This window comes from Balaenoptera borealis (assembly GCF_965194805.1).
Source record: "Balaenoptera borealis genome assembly, chromosome: 13".
Taxonomy (NCBI): domain Eukaryota; kingdom Metazoa; phylum Chordata; class Mammalia; order Artiodactyla; family Balaenopteridae; genus Balaenoptera; species Balaenoptera borealis.
Genome location: NC_138870.1, coordinates 86,738,850 through 86,760,426, shown reverse-complemented (window position 1 = coordinate 86,760,426; position 21,577 = coordinate 86,738,850). Strand labels below are relative to the sequence as shown.

The 21,577-nt window shown below is 39.0% G+C and overlaps 1 protein-coding gene and 1 long non-coding RNA gene across 2 annotated transcripts in view; one reads left to right on the top strand and one right to left on the bottom strand.

The window, feature by feature from the left end:
- IGF1 (insulin like growth factor 1) overlaps window positions 1-11,678 on the top strand; it is a 152,873-nt gene extending 141,195 nt beyond the window's left edge. The window contains exon 4 of the mRNA XM_082349688.1: window positions 1,060-11,678. Within this exon, the coding sequence (XP_082205814.1) occupies window positions 1,060-1,098 (39 nt within the window). The 3' untranslated portion in view covers window positions 1,099-11,678. The remainder of the gene's footprint in view (window positions 1-1,059) is intronic.
- The window catches only part of LOC309608954, a 1,139,914-nt gene that overhangs the window by 910,122 nt on the left and 208,215 nt on the right, over window positions 1-21,577 (bottom strand). The gene's annotated exons all lie outside the window — the stretch shown is intronic.

Below are 21,577 nucleotides of genomic sequence, written 5' to 3'. Positions count from 1 at the left end.
GGGAAAAATGTAATACATGAATGAAGAGATGGAGGACTTAAACAGAGAGATGTATGTCTTTCCTAGGGGTTCTGGGACAAATTACCACAAGTTGAGTGGCTTAAAACAAGAAAAAATGATTCTTTCACAGTTCTGGAGGCCTGAAGGCTGAAATCAAAGTACCAGCTCTTTCTGGAGGCTCTAGGGAAGAAATTTTCTCTGCTTCTTCTATCTTCTGGTGGCCATCAGCATTCCTTGGCTTCCTTGACTTGGGGCCACATCACTCCAATCTCTGCTTCCATCTTCACACTCTCTTTTCGTCTGTGTGTCTGTGTCTTCTTCTGTTTCTTATAAGGACACTTATAATTGGATTTAGGACCCCCTCAGGCATTCCAGGATGATCTCATCTCAAGAACCTTAACTTAATGACATCTGCAAATAAGATTTTCCCAAATAACATTCACGGGTTCCAGGGATTTGGACATGGACATGTCACTGGGGGGCCGGGGGCGGCGAGCACTATTCAACCCACTAAAGATAAAAATCATAAAAGAGAATAATGTCGTGTGGTCAGCAGAATAATGGATCCCCCAAAGATGCCCACTTCCTAATAACCTGGACCTGTGACTATGTTACCTTACATGGCAAAAGGGACTTCACAGATATAATTAAGTTAAGGATAGTGAGATGGGGCTATATTATCCTGGATTATCCAGTTGAGCCCAATATAATCACAAGGGTTCTTTTAAGTGAAAGAGGGAGGCAAGAGGTTAGAGAGAGATTTAAAGATGCTATGCTGCTAGTTTTGAAGATACAGGAAAAGGCCATGAATCAAGGAATGTAGGCAGTTTCTAGGAGCTGGAAAAAGGAAATGGATTCTCCTCTACAGCCTCCAGAAAGAAAACAGACTACTAGCACCTAGATTTTAGCCAACTGAGACCCATTTTGGACTTCTGACCTCCAGAGCTTTAATATAATAAAGTTTGTAGTTTTAAGCCACAGTTTGTGGTAATTTGGTACAGCAAAAATAGGAAACTAATCCAGATGGCAATACTAAACATATTTTTTTTCCTTTGACAGGTTTATCTGCAGACTGGACACAGCAGAGGAAATAATTAATGAGCTTGAAGATAGATAGAAACTATCCTAAATGAAAGGCAAGAGGAAAATGAGAGAAAAAGAATAGATTATCTAAAAATTCTGGAAGAAAACCAAACAAATTGTATTCTTAGAATAAGAAGAGAGAACATAAGAAACATTTGAAGAGGTAATGGTCAAGAATTTTCTGAAATTAATAAAAGGCAAAAACAAATCAAAGAATCCCAGAAAACCCTAAGCAAGATAAATACAATTTTTTAAAAAACCCCACAGCTATAAAAAAATTGTAGTAAAACTGCTGAAAGTCAAAGATAAAGAGAAAAATCTTGAAGCAGAGAAAAAGAAAAGAAACATTACTTACAGTGGAAGATAAGAATTACAGCAGACTTTTTGTCAAACTGTATAATCCAGGGGATAATAGGACACCTGTAAAGTAATGAAAGAAACAAAATTGTCAACTTAGAATTATATATTCTAAAAAAATGTCTCTAAAAATAAAGTTGAAATAAAGACTTTCTCAGACAAACAAAAGCTGAGAGAATTCACTGCTTGGAGACTTGCATTACAAAAAATATTAAAAGTTCTTCAGGCAGAAGAAATATTATACCAGATAGAAAACTGAGTCCTTATAAAAGAATAAAGAGCACTGAAAATGGTAAAAATGCAGTTAAATATAACAGACATTTTTCTTATGTTGAAATTCTCTAAAATATAATTGACTCCCTAAAGCTATGATAGTAATAATATGTTCATGGGTTGATAATACATGCAAAAGGAAAAAAATCTAAAAACAGCACAAAGATCAAAAGAAAGAAAATGGAAGTGTATTTGGTAAGGTTTCTACTCCATTTGTGAAGTGATATATTTGGAAGTAAACTGTGATAAGTTAAAGCTGTTCATTTTAAATCCTAGAGCAACCACTAAATAAGCTGATTATGAAAATAAATGAAATAATAAAAAATATTCAATTAAAAGTAGGCACTCTTAGCGGGAACAAAGACCCAAGGAAACAAGTAGAAAACATGTAGCAGTTAGTATATTTAAACCCAACCATATCAAGAATTACATTAACTAAAATTGAAATTAACAGTTCAATTAAAAGACTGATATTATCAGGTTGGATAAGAAAGCAAAACCCAGCTATATGTTGTCTACAATAAATCTGCTTTAAATATAAAGATACAGATAAGTAAAAAGTAAAACGATAAAAAAATTATACTGCCAATCAAAGGGAACTGATTAATACCAGAAAAGGTAGACATCAGAATAAGGTATATTAACACACTAAGGATATTATATAATGATGAAAGGGTAAATTCATGAAAAGGAAAGAACAACTCTACATGTATATGCACCTAATAGCACACCTTCAAAATACTTTAGAACTGAAAACTTTAGAACTGAAATGAGAAATTGAGAAATACACAATTATAGCTGGAGACGTCAACACTTCGCTCTCAGTAACCGATAGAACAAGTAGACAGAAAAATCAGTTAACGAGGGGCTTCCCTGGTGGCTCAATGGTTAAGAATCCGCCTGCCAATGCAGGAGACATGGGTTCGAGCCCTGGTCTGGGAAGATCCCACATGCCGCGGAGCAACTAAGCCCGTGTGCCACAACTACAAAGCGTGCGTGCTAGAGCCCATGAGCCGCAACTATTGAGCCCACGTGCCACAGCTACTGAAGCCTGCACGCCTAGAGCCTGTGCTCTGCCACATGAGAAGCCACTGCAATGAGAAGCCTGCGCACCGCAACGAAGAGAAGCCCCCACTCGCCGTGACTAGAGAAAGCCTGTGCACAGCAACAAAAACCCAACGCAGCCAAAATTAAATAAACTAATTAATTAATTAATTTTTTAAAAGATTAGGCTAGAAAAAAAATCAGTTAATGATATAGACGATCTAAATAACACTATAAACTAAATTGACCTGACAATTATAGAGCACTCCATCCAACAACAGCAGAACACATATTCTTCAAAAACATATGGAACATTCACCAAGATAGACCATATTCTGGGCCATGGAACAACACATTTAAAAGTATTAAATCACAGAAAGAATGTTTTCTGATCACAGAAAATGAAACTATAAATTAATAAAAGAAGGGATCTGAAGATCCTCAAATTTGGAAATTAAACAACACACTTCTAAATAATCTAAGTCAAAAAGGAAGTAAAATAATGGGTTAGAAAATATCTTGAATAAAAATGAAAATACAATATATAAAAAATTTTGGAAACCAGTGGTGTTTAGCTGAAGTCACAACTCTCAAAAATAAGAAAAAGACACGCCCACACACAACTTAAAAATAGGCAAGGCAAACAATTTGGACCAACACTTCACCAAAGAAATTTCAATGGCAAATAAGCACTTGATAATTTTTTAATATTATTGGTCAAAAATACAAATTTTTGTATTTGTACAAATTACAAATACAAATTAAATCTACAATACAAATTAAATCTACAGTAAGATACCACTTACATCTATAAATATGGGTAAAATTTTTTTAATGAATAAACAAATTAAATAACTGGGGTGATGGAAATATTTTATATCTTGATTGTGGTGGTGGAAACATAACTATTGTTTGTCAAAATTCATAGAACTATACACCTATAAGAGCTGAAATTTAGTGCATGTACCTCAAAAAAACTGACTTAAAAAATAAAAAGCACTGTGCTAAGTGAAAAGGCTAGACAGAAAAGACTGCATACCATATGAGTTCATTATATGATATTCTAGAAAAGTCAAACCATGGGGACAGAAAATAGATCAGTGGTGGCCAGAGGCTTGGTGTGAAGCGATTAACTGCAAAGGACTATGAAAGATCTATTTGTAGTGATGGAAATACTCTACATTTTGGATGTGGTAGAGGTTACATGATTTTATATATTTGACAAAACACATCAGCTATACAATTACCAAGGCTGAATTTTTGTGTATGTAAATTGTACCTCCATAAATGAATGAAGGAATGAATGCCACATAACCCATTTATTTCATTGATTAAACAATCATTTTTGATTAATATCTTAGGATGTGCAAAACACTGTACTAGGGATATGGAGAAACATAAGTAAATAAGGAAGATTTACCTGCAGAAGTTTTACTGGGAAGTGCTCCTGAGAGTAAGACCTGTGAAGAAGCTAAAGAAGCAAGATTGGTCAGAGGGCCATATAGTCTCAAAAAAGGCTTCTGCCAATCTCTTGGGGAGTTCTGGGATGGACCTACAGAGTGGTTCCAACTGAAGCGAAAGTGTTGGGCCTTTGTACCCCTGGATCAGCCAGTCTTTAAATGGAAGCTACCCCAAGGAGAAGGCATAATCCTGGGTGAGGACAGTTTCCAAGGAGGGAAATATCAACTATGAACTGTCAATAGCAAACATTCCCAGTATCTAGGAAAACGAATGCCTTGATCCTGAAGTGGGGCTGAGTCTCTGGATGGTACGACACAAGCATTTTGTATAAGATGTGACACCCTAATGTGGATACTGACATGTGCATGACTAGTTAGACTCTGAAGAAGAATGAAATCAGGGCTATTATAATAGAAACAGAGATTGTGTTCTGCAAGTCTGAGAACTAACAGCTTGGTTTGAGGCAGGGGCAAGGGAATCCAATGGAGTGTCATTGGAACAACTTTATTATATCATTAATGTAAATTAGCACACAGAGTAGTACTGGGGGCTGAGAAGCAACCTAAGGGCTGATCTCTATAGAATTCATCATCTGGGCTCCCTTATACTCTGGCTGCCATTGATTTGGCCTGTATCAGAGGATGAAAGGAAGCTGAGTTTGGGGTGTTCATTCCCTGCCCCCTCCCTGCTTCTCCATAGTTCTGTGTTTCTTTACAGCCACTGCTCCTGAACAGCTGCTGATCCCTCATGGCTCCAGCTCTCCCTGGGCTGCAATAACACCATTTCCTCCCCTTGCCCTTTCAGACCCAAAAGTGGTAATGTCTTCCTGCTATTGCTAGTCCCAGGATGCTTCACCATCCTTTGTTGGTGCCCTTAACTTACCCCTGAAATAGTCCATTCATAAATCAGTTCAACTCTTCCAAATATGGCATGTTTCCTGCCAGAACTCCCTGACTCATCCACTTTTGCTTGCTCGTGCTCTCACCTAAAGTCTATTTCTGCTTTCTCATTTCTCTTCTCTATCTTTTGGGACCTATCCGCCAATTAATTTGAAGATCTCTGTGATGATATTTCTGCTTCATTTTGGGTTGGGTTATTTATCCTACAGGAATTAAAAGAAGTGAGGGCTAATGTATTTAATAGTCTAACTTGTATATCCCCCACCAGCCCGCCCATCCCTGCAGGGCCATGCTTTTCCCTCTGCCTGTATGGGCCCAGCATGCTTCTGTTGTGTAACTGTTCTTCCTCCCACTGCCTATAGTACCTGCCTTCTCCTTCTCATCCTACAAGACTTACTAGAGGGTCAGCTCTTCTACAGAGCCTGACCTCTCCCTCCAACCATCAATGGATTTAAATGTTTTCTCCTCTTTGCTACCATAGCTCACTACAGATTCCTACTTATCACATGGTTCCATAACTGTTTACACACAGTTCTCTCCACTGGACTACAAATTCCCACAAGACTGTGTCCTTTTCGTTTTTCTATCCCTAGCATCTAACACATGCCTGGTACATAGTAGTTGCTCAGTAAGTTTATGATGAATGAGTTAGGGAGGAAAACTAGATTCTTCTCTAACAGTTCTAAGTATAATCCAGGTACACTGTGAATTTAAGGCCACCATTAATCAACAAATCCATGGGTTGTCAGGGTTATGTGTCAAGAGGAGCCTTGTCTAATCCAACTGGGAAACACATGCATTTCCAGCTTTACAGTTTCATTGGCTCATTCAAACTCTTTAACATTAGCTTGTCTAATATAGGACCACAGAAACCCAAGTTTACAGAGTTGAAGTCCAAGAATCTCCTGTACACACATGAACATGGTCATACGGCCTAGCCCAGGCAGAATTACAGCAAATCAAAGGGAGGCGTTCTTTTTTCCAGCTTCTCTAAACCGAAAAATGTAAGCAAAGGCAGTAAAATTGTATACCTTGTACCATTTGTCCTCACTCAATCTTTTTCCATAAACTAACTTTGGAAACTTAAGGTTTCAAGATAGATCTTGAAAATTAGACACCTCTATGAGGATGCTATTTAAAAGAATCTTCCAAGGTTATCCTCTGGGAGTCTTGAGTTTATGTGCTTTCAGCTTCCACCGTAACCTAAGTCAATCTGCTGTTTTCTATTGCATATGGTCTGGCAAGTAACTCCCCCCTTTTCCACTGCAGGGAGTTAACCCCACAGCAGAAACCGTGAGTCAGAGGACAAGAAACAGATGATGCGGACGACCCCATCACAACCACTCAAGCTGGTGTAAACAACTCTAACATGGCATGGGGATTAGATTCAGTACAGTGCTCCCTCTTCCCAGACCTGAGTCACCTTCCTCTAGGGATCAAATGCAGTAACAGTCAGTTTTTAATTGAATTCTTCAGAGTAATGACATTTATTTTGCCTATTGTTTACTGTGAAGTTTATGTCAAGGAGGATGTTGATATAATTGCAGAAAGAATTATCTTATCTCCAACTACTCCCTTTTAGCTTGTTACGGTCCAGCCACCCTGCAATAGTTAGTGATGAGTTATTTAAAGCTCTTGAATGTGACACTGGTCTCCTTACACATTGAAATGGCTTATGCCAAGAAAATTCTCCTAAACCGGAAGTTGACTAGAAACTGGTCTAGAGAAGCGCAAAGTAAAATTTAAATTATCTGTAAGGAGGAGCGAGAGATTTCTTTATAGTATAAAGGCACTGGGATTAAGCGGAACTCTAGGAACTGAGTGAACGAGGATGAAAAAGTGCAAGAAACCCTACTTAGCACTTTGCTTTTAGTATCGTATTTCATTTAATCCTTATGGCATCCATGGCTGGTAGATATGATTAACTCCATTTAACAAACAAGGAAACTGAGGCTCAGAGGGCAAGTAAGGAACTGAGGCTTTATTCTACTTCAACTCAATGAACTCTTTAGCTAATAGAATTAGTGGTGGGGGTGGGAAGGTTTCTGCTCCAAACACATTGATGTACTCATGCTGTTGCCCTGTGCCCCACCCGAACATGTACAGTACTTTTTCCTCTCACTGCCTTTGCTTCTTCACTCCTTGAAAACTCCCTCCCCACTGCCCTCTCGGCTAATCCAGACTTCACATCTCAACTCCCATTCCATTTCTTCCAAGAAGACTTCTCAAATCATGCTGTCCACAGGGACTGCACCCTTGCTGAACTTCTATAGCTTTATTTCTCTCTGCTTTGCTCCTGTCGCACTGGTCATATTTTGCCAGGTACTGGTATCTATTTTCCCAAGTATATGTCTTTTCTTTCCCACTAGCTTGTAAGCAGCCCAAGATCAGGGACTTGATCTTAATATTCTCCACCATTCTTAAAAATAATTCTGAGCACTCAGTTGAATACCAGTATATAAAAAGCATAGAGGAATAAAGGAATGAATAAATAGCTTATAGAAGAAATACTTGAAAGCATGTCTTGTGTATGTCCTATCACTACTTAATTATTGCCTACCCCTTCCATATTTACATTGTAACACAATCATAATTCTCATTTGCCATAGAAAAAGTAAATCTATTTACTAAAGTAGGAAAATAACTAAACTCTTCTATAAGATTTTTCAATAGCAACAGTTGAAACAAACAGAAAGCACAAACCACCATGATCCTAGTTAATCAGGTTGGCCTGCATTGTACACAAGCTTCATATTTCCTTACAAGAAAATTTACCTTTCTAAAAAGGAGTTGGAGGTCAAAGGGCATTTGCCAAGGGCCCCATGAGTTCCTTGGATAGACCTGTATTCAGACCACAAGGCCTAGAAAGATTGATAGGGTCAGGGAAGGTAGTCAGAAACACTCAAAGTCTTAATTGGGCCAAAATGAAGAAAACAATAAACTCAAAGAAAACCCAGGCCAAACAGCTTCACTGAATGATCCATCCCTTCAAGGGAATTGCCCATTCTTGGGAACTGTGAATCCTTTCTGTCTTTCTTTCCTTTGTCATGCTACATGATTAAGTTCTCCAGTTAATGAGAAAAACATTTGACTTACTTATGTTCAATAAATTCCCATGAAAAAGTTGGAAATTGGAAACATTTTCAAGCTGAGAAGCATTAAAAAAAAAGTTCAAAAGCATCCATCAAGCCGCTCTGCACCAAATGGAGGCATTTAACACCATCCTGGCAACCTGAGCCATACGCCCTGCCCTGTCTACCCAGCAAGAAGCATCTAAGAAACCACAGGAAGCTCATCCCAAGCTCCTCCAGCAACATTCCTCATTCTCGGATTGGATCCAACACAGGCTGGGATGGAGCCTTAGAAGCAGCGGATGTCCCAGACACAGAAATCAGAATGTAACCTACATATTTATTTTGGTTATTAAATTATTTTTACTATTAAAGCCTCTTTAAGAAAAACTTAGGACCAAAAAAAAAAAAGGCAGGAAAAGAAACAATCACCCATAATTATACCTTCTTAAGCTAGCAAATATTAACAGAATTCTTGACTTTCTCCCTCAGAAACTTCCTCCATCTCCCAATATTCTCACCTCATTGAAAGGCATTGCCATCCACCAATTAGGTTACATAGGCCACAAATCTAGCAGTCAACCTTTATTTCTCTCTATATTCAATTAATCATTTTTCTAATAGCTCTCATATATGGATTTAGAAAATTTCAGCTTAATTACAAATTTAATGGGGTTAATATTTTGTAAATATTAAACCAATGTTCCCTATTTTGCTCTTTCCCATTACTCTTGTTTTCTGACAGTCATTAAATATTATAACCCAAGAGAATTACTCCTTACAGCAAGGAGAAGATTGTGACATAGAGGAAGTACCAACAAGGCAGGAAGACATAGAAAACCTACCCCTCCAGCCCCTAGTGATTTGTGAAGAAAGGATAGAGGCAGGGGAAGCATGTAGTATAAGGAAAAATAAACCTCTCAGATTATAAACCATCAAGATTTGGGAGTACTTTGTTACAGCAGCATTACCCATCTTCTCCTGACTGATATACTAAGTTGTATCAAACCCAGAAAGCCCTAATAAGCAGGCTGATCTCCAGAGTCATCTAGAGCCACTCAGAGCTGCCTTCCTCTACTTCCTACAGAGGTGGCACAATGCTCAGACCATTCCAGAGAATATAGAATGGGTATGACTCCATGTTTGGAACAAATCAACAGCATATTTGTCGAAGCTTATATGAACCTTAGGTAATAATCAAGGTCTAAGTCTCACTTCTGCCCAAGTATACTCTGTTCCTCATGGACTTGTAGTATCTCCACGTCTCCTGCCCCTCCCAACCAAGATGAATCATTAGCAGGAAATCTACCCATGTATATCAGGTCTAGGAAGAAACAACCTCCTCCTTTCATCCGTCCTCATTTTCTTTCCTTTTTTTTTTCCTTCTCATTAAAAACCTAAATTTAATAATTCTTGCTTTTTTTTGCATCTCCTAGAAAGGAAACCTGAATTTAATCATTGCTTTCTACTTATGACCAGAAAATATGCCTGTTGTGGCCTCCAGAACATCACCGTGACATTCCTTATCCCACAAATTGCCCTTTCAAAAGCAGGACATGGTGTGTCAAGAATTTAAGCTTCCAATGTAAACAGCTACATTTTGATTTAAATAAATAGATTTTCCCCTTCCACTGCTGTGCATAAACAGAAAACAACAGACTCCCAGCTCACCATCATTAACTTTTAACAGACAATCCACCTCCTACTAGTGATGATTGGATGAGCCATATAAAGGTTCAACAATGGGACAGGATTTACAGCAATCCCTCAAAGACAAGGTACCTAATTCCAAGAGTAAGAAGAGAGACTGGATTATCTTCTCGAGGTTCTCTTTGGGCTCTGTGGCCCTGTGATTATGTAATAAAGCTATTCTAAAGCCACTCAAGTCAAGTTAACAGCTTTTTTAGTTAAAAATTCTATACTCATTGGAATTGCTTGAGTTTAGAGCCCACAGATTAAAAAAATCTCCAGTTCCCTTGTAAATCAGGAGATAATTAAAAATACGTACCCATAAGAATAGAGGGAAAAGGAGTTTTTCATTTAAAGCAAAAGCACAAATACAACTAATTCAAAGTAAACTGAGCAACTGATCTTTAGAAGAAATTATTTATTTAAAAAATAAATATTTAGTGGAGTTTACTACATGTCACGCGTTTAAGTCTTATAACAACTTTGTGAGATAGATACCAAACCCATTTTACAGATTGCAGAAAGGAGACACAGAGAGGTTAAGTAACTTGCTCAAAGTTACATAGATGGTAATTGGCAAAGCCAGGATTCACCCCCGGGAATCTGATTCCAGAGTCTGGGCCCTTAGTCACTAAGTTATGATGCCACTCAAGTAGGAGATACTGAATATAAACTTCAGGTTGACTGGAGACTTCTGGAAACCTTCTAAGAAACTTAGGGTCCAGAGGGCTTTTAGGGCCACCTCCTAATAATATCTCACCAGCAGACATACAACCTACCCTATAATACCACCAGTGGGAAACCCACTACTTCTCAAGGCAACTCATTGAGCAAATGTAATGATTAGAAAATTCTTGGTTCTGTTAAGACAAACTCTATTTCCTTGCAGCAACAAGCTATTGATTTTGATTCTATGCTTTGGCATATGTAGGATTAATCTAAGCTCATTCACATGCCTGCCTTTCAAATATAGGAAAACTTGTGTCCCAGTGGATCACTTTCTTCTCTTCTTCAATTTTGCTCTTCTCAATTCCTTATTCAATTATTCCCACATGTGGCAGAGTTCCAAAAATTATCACCAGCCTTGTCACTGTCGCATGAACACACTCTAAATTATCTGTATCACTCGTAAAGTGGGATACATAGAATTTAACAAAGTACTAAAGCATGGTATAATCAGGGCTAGATAGAGAAATACCCTCAATTACCTCAATTCCAGACTTCTTATAATACCATGTACAAGAGTAATTAACTTTTTTGAGCAAGCCATATCACATCATAAATTCATATTGAACTTACTGTCATTTTTATTTGATAGTAAAATGTGGCACAATTCCAAGAGTGTAGAAAATATATGTACAGTTTTGAAAACTGGAATAAAAATGAACATCTGTGTATCCACCACTCAACTTTAGGACTATGGCATTAAAAGTGGCTTAGAAGCCTCCATACACATCTCCCTAATTGCAGCCCTCTTCCCTTTACCCCAAAGTAACCTCTACTCTGTATATTGTGTTCACCATTCCCATGCTTTTTTCATTATGCTTTTACTAACCACGCATCCCTAAATAATATATCATTTAATTTCATTTTAAAAAATATTTTACAAATGGAACCATAATGTATATATTCTTACTTCACTCAACATTATGTCATTGAGATTCTTCCATTTAAGTCCATTTTATACCTTTCACTGAGTCTCCTCAAACTTTTCCCATAGAGTTTTGTTGTTGTTGTTATTTAAATTTTTACTGGAGTATAGTTGGTCCCATAGAGTTTTTTAGGTAAAAAAATAGAATTTTATATTCATCTCTATAACATAGAATCTACCCAATCTCTTCCATCTCAGAAAACATCTCTTACTAAATAAGAAGAAACTTGAATTGATAGAGGTATTGTCCATACTTCAACCCCTGGATTGGCCTCTAGGATTCCTCTAAACACAGAAGCCCCAAGTTTTGAAGGAATTGCTGAGAAACAACCATGCTTTCATGATTTAAACCACATACTGAAAAGAATTGTCTCTTAATATTTTAGAAAAATAATCATATGCCTAATAAATTTAAAGCTTATTTGATTAAGTTCAAAGGCAAACAATAATTGTACTTTATTTGCCACAGGTGTAAAGCATACATGTTTAATTTTTCTCAGCAAAGGGATTTCTCTAATTGCCAACATCTTCAAATAATCTTATTATTAAATTAGCACAGAGAGTCACTATACCACTTGAAAATAAGGAATTTTTTGTTATTATGGAGGATATTTTCAGTTAGTAAAGGACCACAACTCTTGGTATATATAGAGGCAACCCAAAATTTCTAGAATCAGAGAATGTGGATACCTTTTAAAAATCCATTTTAAATTCCCAATCTCTCTCCTCCCTCTCTCTCTCTCTCTCTCTCTCTTTCTCTCTCTCTCTCTCTCCTTCCCTCTCCCTCCCTCCCTCCCTCCCCCCTCCCTCTATCTCTTACACACACACACACAGGCACACGCGCACGTGCACACACCCCCAAAACTCTTAAATAGATGAAACAACATCCTGAGGTACCCTTTTAAGATCAGAGTTATTATAGGAAATAATATAGGAAAAGTATATATGAAAAAGGAATATAGTATGTAAGAAAAGAGCTCCATTTCTTTTCTTTCCCCTTCCAATCTTCTGAGAGATTGAGGTGCTGATAAACAGAATAAACACCAAAAGCAAATGAAAATAATGGAGGGAGGAGTAAAGACTTTGGTTAATACCTGTGATTATCTATACAATCTCTCATCACACATTGACTAACCTAACATAACAGGGAGATGTCAAGTAAAGAGGAATCACTCACTGAAATATTTCAAGTAGAAGAGCCCTATCATTTTAAATCAAGAGGCCCCTCTTAAACTGGAGAATAAACACTGATAAAGATACTTACCTCACTATTGTATTCATTAAAAAGCAAGGCTAATATACAGCACAGGACATGTGCAAAAACCACTATCCTGTCCTATTAAGAATAACCTCTCTGCCATCTCTATTCATTTTTTCAACTAATAAAGATATACAATATACTCAACTTTGCAAAACTACCAAGCCATCTGGAGAGATTTTTATTTTGCCATCAACCTTTAACGGAATCTGAGTTTAGGTATACAGAAAGAAGATACACTAATCTAGACAAGCAACTGTAGTAACAAACCACCCCAAAAGTCTCATTAGCTTGTACAAAAAAAAAAAAAAAAAGTTCATTGTGGCTCACACTACTTGTCAGGGAGCTCCAATCACTTGGGTCAACAGGGTGTCTGTTCCAGGGATCCAGTATAATGGAGATTCTAATGGCCTTCTTGGTCAACAGAGCAAAGAAAAAGAGAGCTGTGGGTTCTTCTTAGCTTCATCTAAAACACAGGTCCTTTCTACCCATTGTCCATTGTCCATAACTGGTTATATGACTCAACCCAACTATAAGACTATTGGGAAATTTGGAGGAACATTACGATCTCTGCAATAGAAGAGTATCCAAATCTAAACCTTATAGTTATGGTAGAAAGCTAGCAATCTTTCTTTTTCACCTCCTTCTCCTACCATAGAAACACTAATTAAAACCCATTGAGTAAGGTAAAGTTTCAATAGTCCTGGAAACAAGCAGTGTTCATCTATGATCTAAATCCTATAAAAAAGTCTACCAGCCAAATGGCAGATAAAACCTATACACAATTTGCAGAGGCATATAGACAAAAATATATAACAAATCCATCTATCCAGTCCAGGTTTTTACCTTTAAAGTTTGACTTGGCTGGCCTTCGTTGATTCAGAGTTGATGTCTAAGACAGCCTGGGATGTTTCACTCCCTCCCCAATCAGGTAGTGCTACCATTCTCCGTAGCATAATTAAACTGGGAATAGAGATAGATGGGTAGAGCTCTAGGGGCTGACATTTCTGAACTCCACAGTGATACAAGCTAGTGGGACAAGGAAATTCATTGTAAGGCAATCAGAATCCATATGAAATAAAAGAGTGGAATACACTAGAAAATAGGTAAAGAGCTATGCATATCAACAAGTCTTCCAAATAAGGATATGAGAATTCTAGTAGCAAGCAGGTAAGAAGTTATGGAAATCAAAGAGAACCAGCAACCTTTTATAACTGGTTTTGTCCTGCCAAGTTTGAGATGTGAACAATAATCTATTAGTAATTACTAAAAGAGAGGTACTTAATGGAAGAGAGTGTAGAACAGTCTTAATCATCTTAGAAAGAAGCTTCAATGTAACACTAAGATCTATCTACTCAGATTATCAGAAAGTTTAGTAGCTGTCCTCTGGAGAATCCCACTTCCTGAGTCTAAGAACTATCCAGAATGCTAACTCATTTTATAGACCAGTCTTCCCTACTCTGCCTTGACTCTGATGCCAGAAATTAGATGTGTCTCCTTGAAGCTGGAAGATCTGCCATCTTTTCTGAAATATGGTTGAGATGGGGGCTCTTTTCTTCTACCCAGCCCCCACTCATGGAATGGAGGTTCTACCTTTGTGCCACTGAGAATATTGGGGCCCCAGTTGCCCTTTCCCTGGCTCATGATATGGAGGTCCCAACACCAGGAGAGGAAAGCCAAGAAGACCTGGGGCTGTTGCCTCCTCTCCACCAAGAACTCAGCTCCTAAAGTGGGAGTGTCACTTAGAGAGGTGTGCCACTGTCCCCATCCCCAGCACTAGAGCTGTGGCTCAGAGATTCTGCCCAGAGAAAATCAAGCTATAAAACAGAGGACTCGGAATTTGTTCCCAAAGGAATTGACTTCATTTCCAACAGAGCATGGAGAAGTTCAAGGCTAAAGGCACTCTCAAAGACAATTGAGGTGCGATAAAAAGCAACTGGAAGGAAATTGATAGATTCATTGGAGATATAGGCTAAAATGTAAGTTGGATGGTTTGTTAGAGAGAAATAGGAAAACAGACAGTTGGAAGGAACCTTCCTGGGGTCAGAACATATCTCAAACACTGACCTCAGGAACTATCCTTTCAAAGGAGCCCAAATGTTATTGGGTCACTTTGTAGAGCAATCTATGTCCCAAGGCACTGTTGAAATAGAGTAATCAGCCAGCAATTGGTGGAGTTTAACAGCTGGGTATGACCAAGGAAAGATATAGACCAAAAAAGCACTGCCAAATCCACTGCCTTCCCAGGGTGACTGTGGGCATACCCAAGTTGTATCCCTTTAGGAGCAACATCAGAGGCTCCATACTGCAGAAAGAGAGACATATTTCATTAAAATAATATAGTCAGTCAATAAATAAGTAAACAAGCAAATAATAATAAGTTCTGAAGGGTGAGGACCAGAATTGTTACAATATATTATCTAAAATGTCCAGTTTCTAACACCAAAATTATGAGACAAGCAAAGAAACAGGAAAGAATGACTCATGCACTGAAAAAAAAGTAGGTAACAGAAACTGCCTGTGAGAAAAACCAGAAGTCAAATTTAACAGAAAAAATCTTCAAAGTAGCCATTATAAACATTTTCTAATAACTAACAGACTTTATGATTTAAAAAGTAAAGAAAGGTATGATAACAATGTCACATCCAAAAGAAAATATCAGTAAGGAGATAGAAATTATTTTAAATAACCAAATGGAAATTCTGGTCTTGAAAAGCACAACTGAAGTGAAAAATTCACCAGAGGGGTGAAACCTTCAAGATGGCAGAAGAGTTAGACGCGGAGATAACCTTCCTCTCCACAAATACATCAGAAATACATCTACATGTGGAACAGCTCCTACAGAACACCTACTAAACGCTGGCAGAAGACCTCAGACCTCCCAAAAGGCAAGAAACTCCCCCACATACCTGGGTAGGGCAAAAGAAAAAAGAAAAAACAGAGACAAAAGAAGAGGGATGGGACCTGCACCAGTGGGAGGGAGCTGTGAAGGAGGAAAGGTTTCCACACACTTCGCAGGTGGAGACTGCGGGGGGGCGGAGGGGGGAAGCTTCGGAGCCATGAAGGAGAGCGTAGCCACAGGGGTGCGGAGGGCAAAGTGGAGAGATTCCCGCACAGAGGATCGGTGCCGAGCAGCACTCACCACCCCGAGAGGCTTGTATGCTCACCCGCCGGGGCGGGCGGGGGCTAGGAGCTGAGACTCGGGCTTCGGAGTTCGGATCCCAGGGAGAGGACTGGGGTTGGCTGCGTGAACACAGCCTGAAGGGGGCTATTGTGCCACAGCTAGCGGGAGGGAGTCCGGGAAAAAGTCTGGAGCTGCCTAAGAGGCGAGAGACCATTGTTCCAGGGTGCGCAAGGAGAGGGGATTCAGAGCACCACCTAAACGAGCTCCAGAGACAGGCGCGAGCCGCAGCTATCAGCGCAGACCCCAGAGACGGGCATGAGATGCTAACGCTGCTGCTGCGGCCACCAAGAAGCCTGTGTGCGAGCACAGGTCACTCTCCACACCTCCCCTCCAGGGAGCCTGTGCAGTCTGCCACTGGCAGGGTCCCATGATCCAGGGACAACTTCCCCTGGAGAACACACAACGCGCCTCAGGCTGTTGCAACGTACGGCGGCCTCTGCCGCTGCAGGTTCACCCCGCATCCGTACCCCTCCCTCCCCCCCGCCTGAGTGAGCCAGAGCCTCCTAATCAGCTGCTCCTTTAACCCTGTCCTGTCTGAGCAAAGAACGGATGCCCTAAGGCGACCTACACACAGAGGCAGGGTCAAACCCAAAGATGAACCCCAGGAGCTGTGCGAACAAAGAAGAGAAAGGGAAATCTCTCCCAGCAGCCTCAGGAGCAGCGGATTAAATCTCCACAATCAACTTGATGTACCCTGCATCTGTGGAATAACTGAACAGACAACGAATCATCCCAAAATTGAGGCGGTGGACTTTGGGAGCAACGATATATATTTTTTTCTTTTTTCTCTTTTTGTGAGTGTGTATGCTTCTTTGTGTGGTTTTGTCTGTATAGCTTGGGTTGTACCATTTGTCCTAGGGTTCTGTCTGTCCTATTTTTTGGGGGGTTTTTTTTTGGTTTTACTTTTTTTTTTTTTTTAGTATAGTTTTTAGCACTTGTTATCATTGGTGGATTTGGTTTTTGGTTTGGTTGCTCTCTTCTTTCTTTCTTTCTTTTTATTACTTTTTATTATTTTTATTTTTGATAATTATTTTTTATTTTAATAACTTTACTTTATTTTTTTCTTTCTTTATTTCTTCCTTTTCTTCTGAGCAATGTGGCTGACAGGGTCTTGGTGCTCTGGCCTGGTGTCAGGTCTGTGCCTCTGAGGTGGAAGAGCTGAGTTCAGGATATTGGTCCACCAGAGACCTCACGGCTCCATGTAATATCAAATGGCGAAAGCTCTCAAAGAGATCTCCATCTCAATGCTAAGACCCAGCTGCACTCAACGACCAGCAAGCTCCAGTGCTGGACACCCTACGCCAAACAACTAGCAAGACAGGAACACAAACCCACCCATTAGCAGAGAGGCTGCCTAAAATCATAAAAAGGTCACAGACAAACAAAAACACACCACTGGACGCAGTCCTGCCCACGAGAAAGACAAGATCCAGCCTCATCCACCAGAACACAGGCACCTGTCCCCTCCACCAGGAAGCCTACACAACCCACTGAACCAACCTTACCCACTGGGGGCAGACACCAAAACCAACAGGAATTATGAACCTGCAGCCTGCGAAAAGGAGACCCCAAACACAGTAAGTTAAGCAAAATGAGAAGACAGAGAAACACACAGCAGATGAAGGAGCAAAGTAAAAAACCACCAGACCAAACAAATGAAGAGGAAATAGGCAGTCTACCTGAAAAAGAATTCAGAGTAATGATAGTAAAGATGATCCAAAATCTTGGAAATAGAATGGAGAAAATACATGAAACGTTTAACAAGGACCGAGAAGAACTAAAGAGCAAACAAAGATGAACAACGCAATAAATGAAATTAAAAATTCTGTAGAAGGAATGAATAGCAGAATAACTCATGCAGAAGAACGGATAAGTGACCTGGAAGACAAAACAGTGGAAATAACTACCACAGAGCAGAATAAAGAAAAAAGAATGAAAATAATTGAGGACAGTCTCAGAGACCTCTGGGACAACATTAAATGCACCAACATTCGAATTATACGGGTCCCAGAAGAAGAAGAGAAAAAGAAAATGTCTGAGAAAATATTAGAAAAGGTTATAGTTAAAAAGTTCCCTAATATGGGAAAGGTAATAGTTAATCAAGCCCAGGAAGCGCAGAGAGTCCCATACAGGATTAATCCAAGGAGAAACTTGCCAAGACACATATTAATCAAACTATCAAAAATTAAATACAAAGAAAAAATATTAAAAGCAGCAAGGGAAAAACAACAAATAACATACAAGGGAATCCCCATAAGGTAACAGCTGATCTTTCAGCAGAAACTCTGCAAGCCAGAAGGGAGTGGCAGGACATATTTAAAGTGATGAAAGGGAAAAACCTACAACCAAGATTACTCTACCCAGCTAGGATCTCATTCAGATTCGATGGAGAAATTAAAACCTTTACAGACAAGTAAAAGCTAAGAGAATTCAGCACCACCAAACCAGCTTTAGAACAAATGCTAAAGTAATTTCTCTGTGCAGGAAACACAAGAGAAGGAAAAGGTCAACAATAACAAACTCAAAACAAGTAAGAAAATGGTAATAGGAACATACATATTGATAATTACCTTAAATGTAAATGGATTAAATGCTCCACCAAAAGACATAGACTGGCTGGATGCATACAAACACAAGACCCGTATATATGCTGTCTACAAGAGACCCATTTCAGTCAGACCTAGGGACACATACAGACGGAAAGTAAGGGGATGGAAAAAAATATTCCATGCAAATGGAAATCAGAAGAAAACTGGAGTAGCAATTCTCATACCAGACAAAATAGACTTTAAAATAAAGACTATTACAAGAGACATAGAAGGACACTACATAATGATCAAGGAATCAATCCAAGAAGAAGATATAACAATTGTAAATATTTACAACAACATAGGAGCACCTCAATACATAAGGCAAATGCTAACAGCCATAAAAGGGGAAATTGACAGTAACACAATCATAGTAGGGGACTTTAACACCCCACTTTCACCAATGCACAGATCATCCAAAATGAAAATAAATAAGGAAACACAAGCTTTAAATGACACATTAAACAAAATGGACTTAATTGATATTTATAGGACATTACATCCAAAAACAACAGAATACACTTTCTTCTCAAGTGCTCATGGAACATTCTCCAGGATAGAATATATACTGGGTCACAAATCAAGCCTTGGTAAATTTAAGAAAATTGAAATTGTATCAAGCACCTTTTCCGACCATGACGCTATGAGACTTGATATCAATTACAGGAAAAAATCTGTAAAAAACACAAACATATGGAGGATAAACAATACACTACTTAATAACCAAGAGATCATTGAAGAAATCAAAGAGGAAATCAAAAAATACCTAGAAACAAATGACAATGAAAACATGACAACCCAAAAGCTATGGGATGCAGCAAAAGCAGTTCTATGAGGGAAGTTTATAGCAATAAAATCGTACCTCAAGAAACAAGAAACATCTCAAATAAACAACCTAACCTTACACCTAAAGCAATTAGAGAAAGAAGAACAAAAAAACCCCAAAGTTAGCCTAAGGAAAGAAATCATAAAGATCAGATCAGAAATAAATGAAAAAGAAATGAAGGAAACAATAGCAAAGATCAACAAAACTAAAAGCTGGTTCTTTGAGAAGATAAACAAAATTGATAAACCATTAGCTAGACTCATCAAGAAAAAAAGGGAGAAGACTCAAATCAATAGAATTAGAGATACAGTAGAAATACATCTACACGTGGAACTGCTCCTACAGAACACTCACTGAACGCTGGCAGAAGACGTCAGACCTCCCAAAAGACGCCCTCAGGCGACCTACATGCAGAGGCGGGTCCAAATCCAAAGCTGAATCCTGGGAGCTGTATGAACAAAGAAGAGAAAGGGAAATCTCTCCCAGCAGCCTCAGAAGCAGCGGATTAAAGCTCCACAAACAACTTGATGTGCCTGCATCTGTTGAATACCTGAATAGACAACGAATCATCCCAAATTCAGGAGGTGGACTCTGGGAGTAGGATATATTAATTTTTCCCCTTTTCCTTTTTTTCTTTATTTTATTTTATTTTATCCTCTTTCTTTCTTTCTTTCTATTTTTTTCTCCCTTTTATTCTGAGCCGTGTGGATGAAAGGCTCTTGGTGCTCCAGCCAGGCATCAGGGCTGTGCCTCTGAGGTGGGAGAGCCAACTTCAGGACACTGCTCCACAAGAGACCTCCCAGCTCCACGTAATACCAAACGGCAAAAATCTCTCAGAGATCTCCATCTCAACATCAAGACCCAGCTTCATTCAACGACCAGCAAGCTACAGTGCTGGACACCCTATGCCAAACAACTAGCAAGACAGGAACACAGCCCCATCCATTAGCAGAGAGGCTGCCTAAAATCATAATAAGGCCACAGACACCCCAAAACATGCCACCAGACGTGGACGTGCCCACCAGAAAGACAAGATCCAACCTCATCCACCAGAACACAGGCACTAGTCCCCTCCACCAGGAAGCCTACACAACCCACTGAACGAACCTTAGCCACTGGGGACAGATACCAAAAACAACGGGAACTACGAACCTGTAGCCTGTGAAAAGGAGACCCCAAACACAGTAAGATAAGCAAAATGAGAAGACAAAAAAAAAACACAGCAGGTGAAGGAGCAGGGTCAAAACACACCAGACCTAACAAATGAAGAGGAAATAGGCAGTCTACCCGAAAAAGAATTCAGAATAATGATAGTAAAGATGATCCAAAATCTTGGAAATAGAATAGACAAAATGCAAGAAACATTTAACAAGGACATAGAAGAACTAAAGAGGAACCAAGCAACGATGAAAAACACAATAAATGAAATCAAATCAATAGAATTAGAAATAAAAAAGGAGACGCAACAACTGACACTGCAGAAATACAAAGGATCATGAGAGATTACTACAAGCCACTATATGCCAATAAAATGGACAAACTGGAAGAAATGGACAAATTCTTAGAAAAGCACAACCTTCCGAGACTGAACCAGGAAGAAATAGAAAATATAAACAGACCAATCACAGGAACTGAAATTGAGACTGTGATTAAAAATCTTCCAATAAACAAAAGCCCAGGACCAGATGGCTTCACAGGCGAATTCCATCAAACATTTAAAGAGCTAACACCTACCCTTCTCAAACTCTTCCAAAATATAGCAGAGGGAGGAACAGTCCCAAACTCATTCTATGAGGCCACCATCACCCTGATACTAAAGCCAGACAAAGATGTCATGAAGAAAGAAAACTATGGGCCAATATTACTGATGAACATAGATGCAAAAATCCTCAACAAAATACTAGCAAACAGAATCCAACAGCACATTAAACGGATCACACACCCTGAGCAAGTGGGGTTTATCTCAGGAATGCAAGGATTCTTCATTATATGCAAATCAATCAATGTGATACACCATATTAACAAATTGAAGGATAAAAACCATATGATCATCTCAATAGATGCAGAAAAAGCTTTTGACAAAATTCAACACCAATTTATGAGAAAAACCCTCCAGAAAGTAGGCATAGAGGGAACTTACCTCAACATAATAAAGGCCATATATGACGAACCCACAGCCGACATCATTCTCAG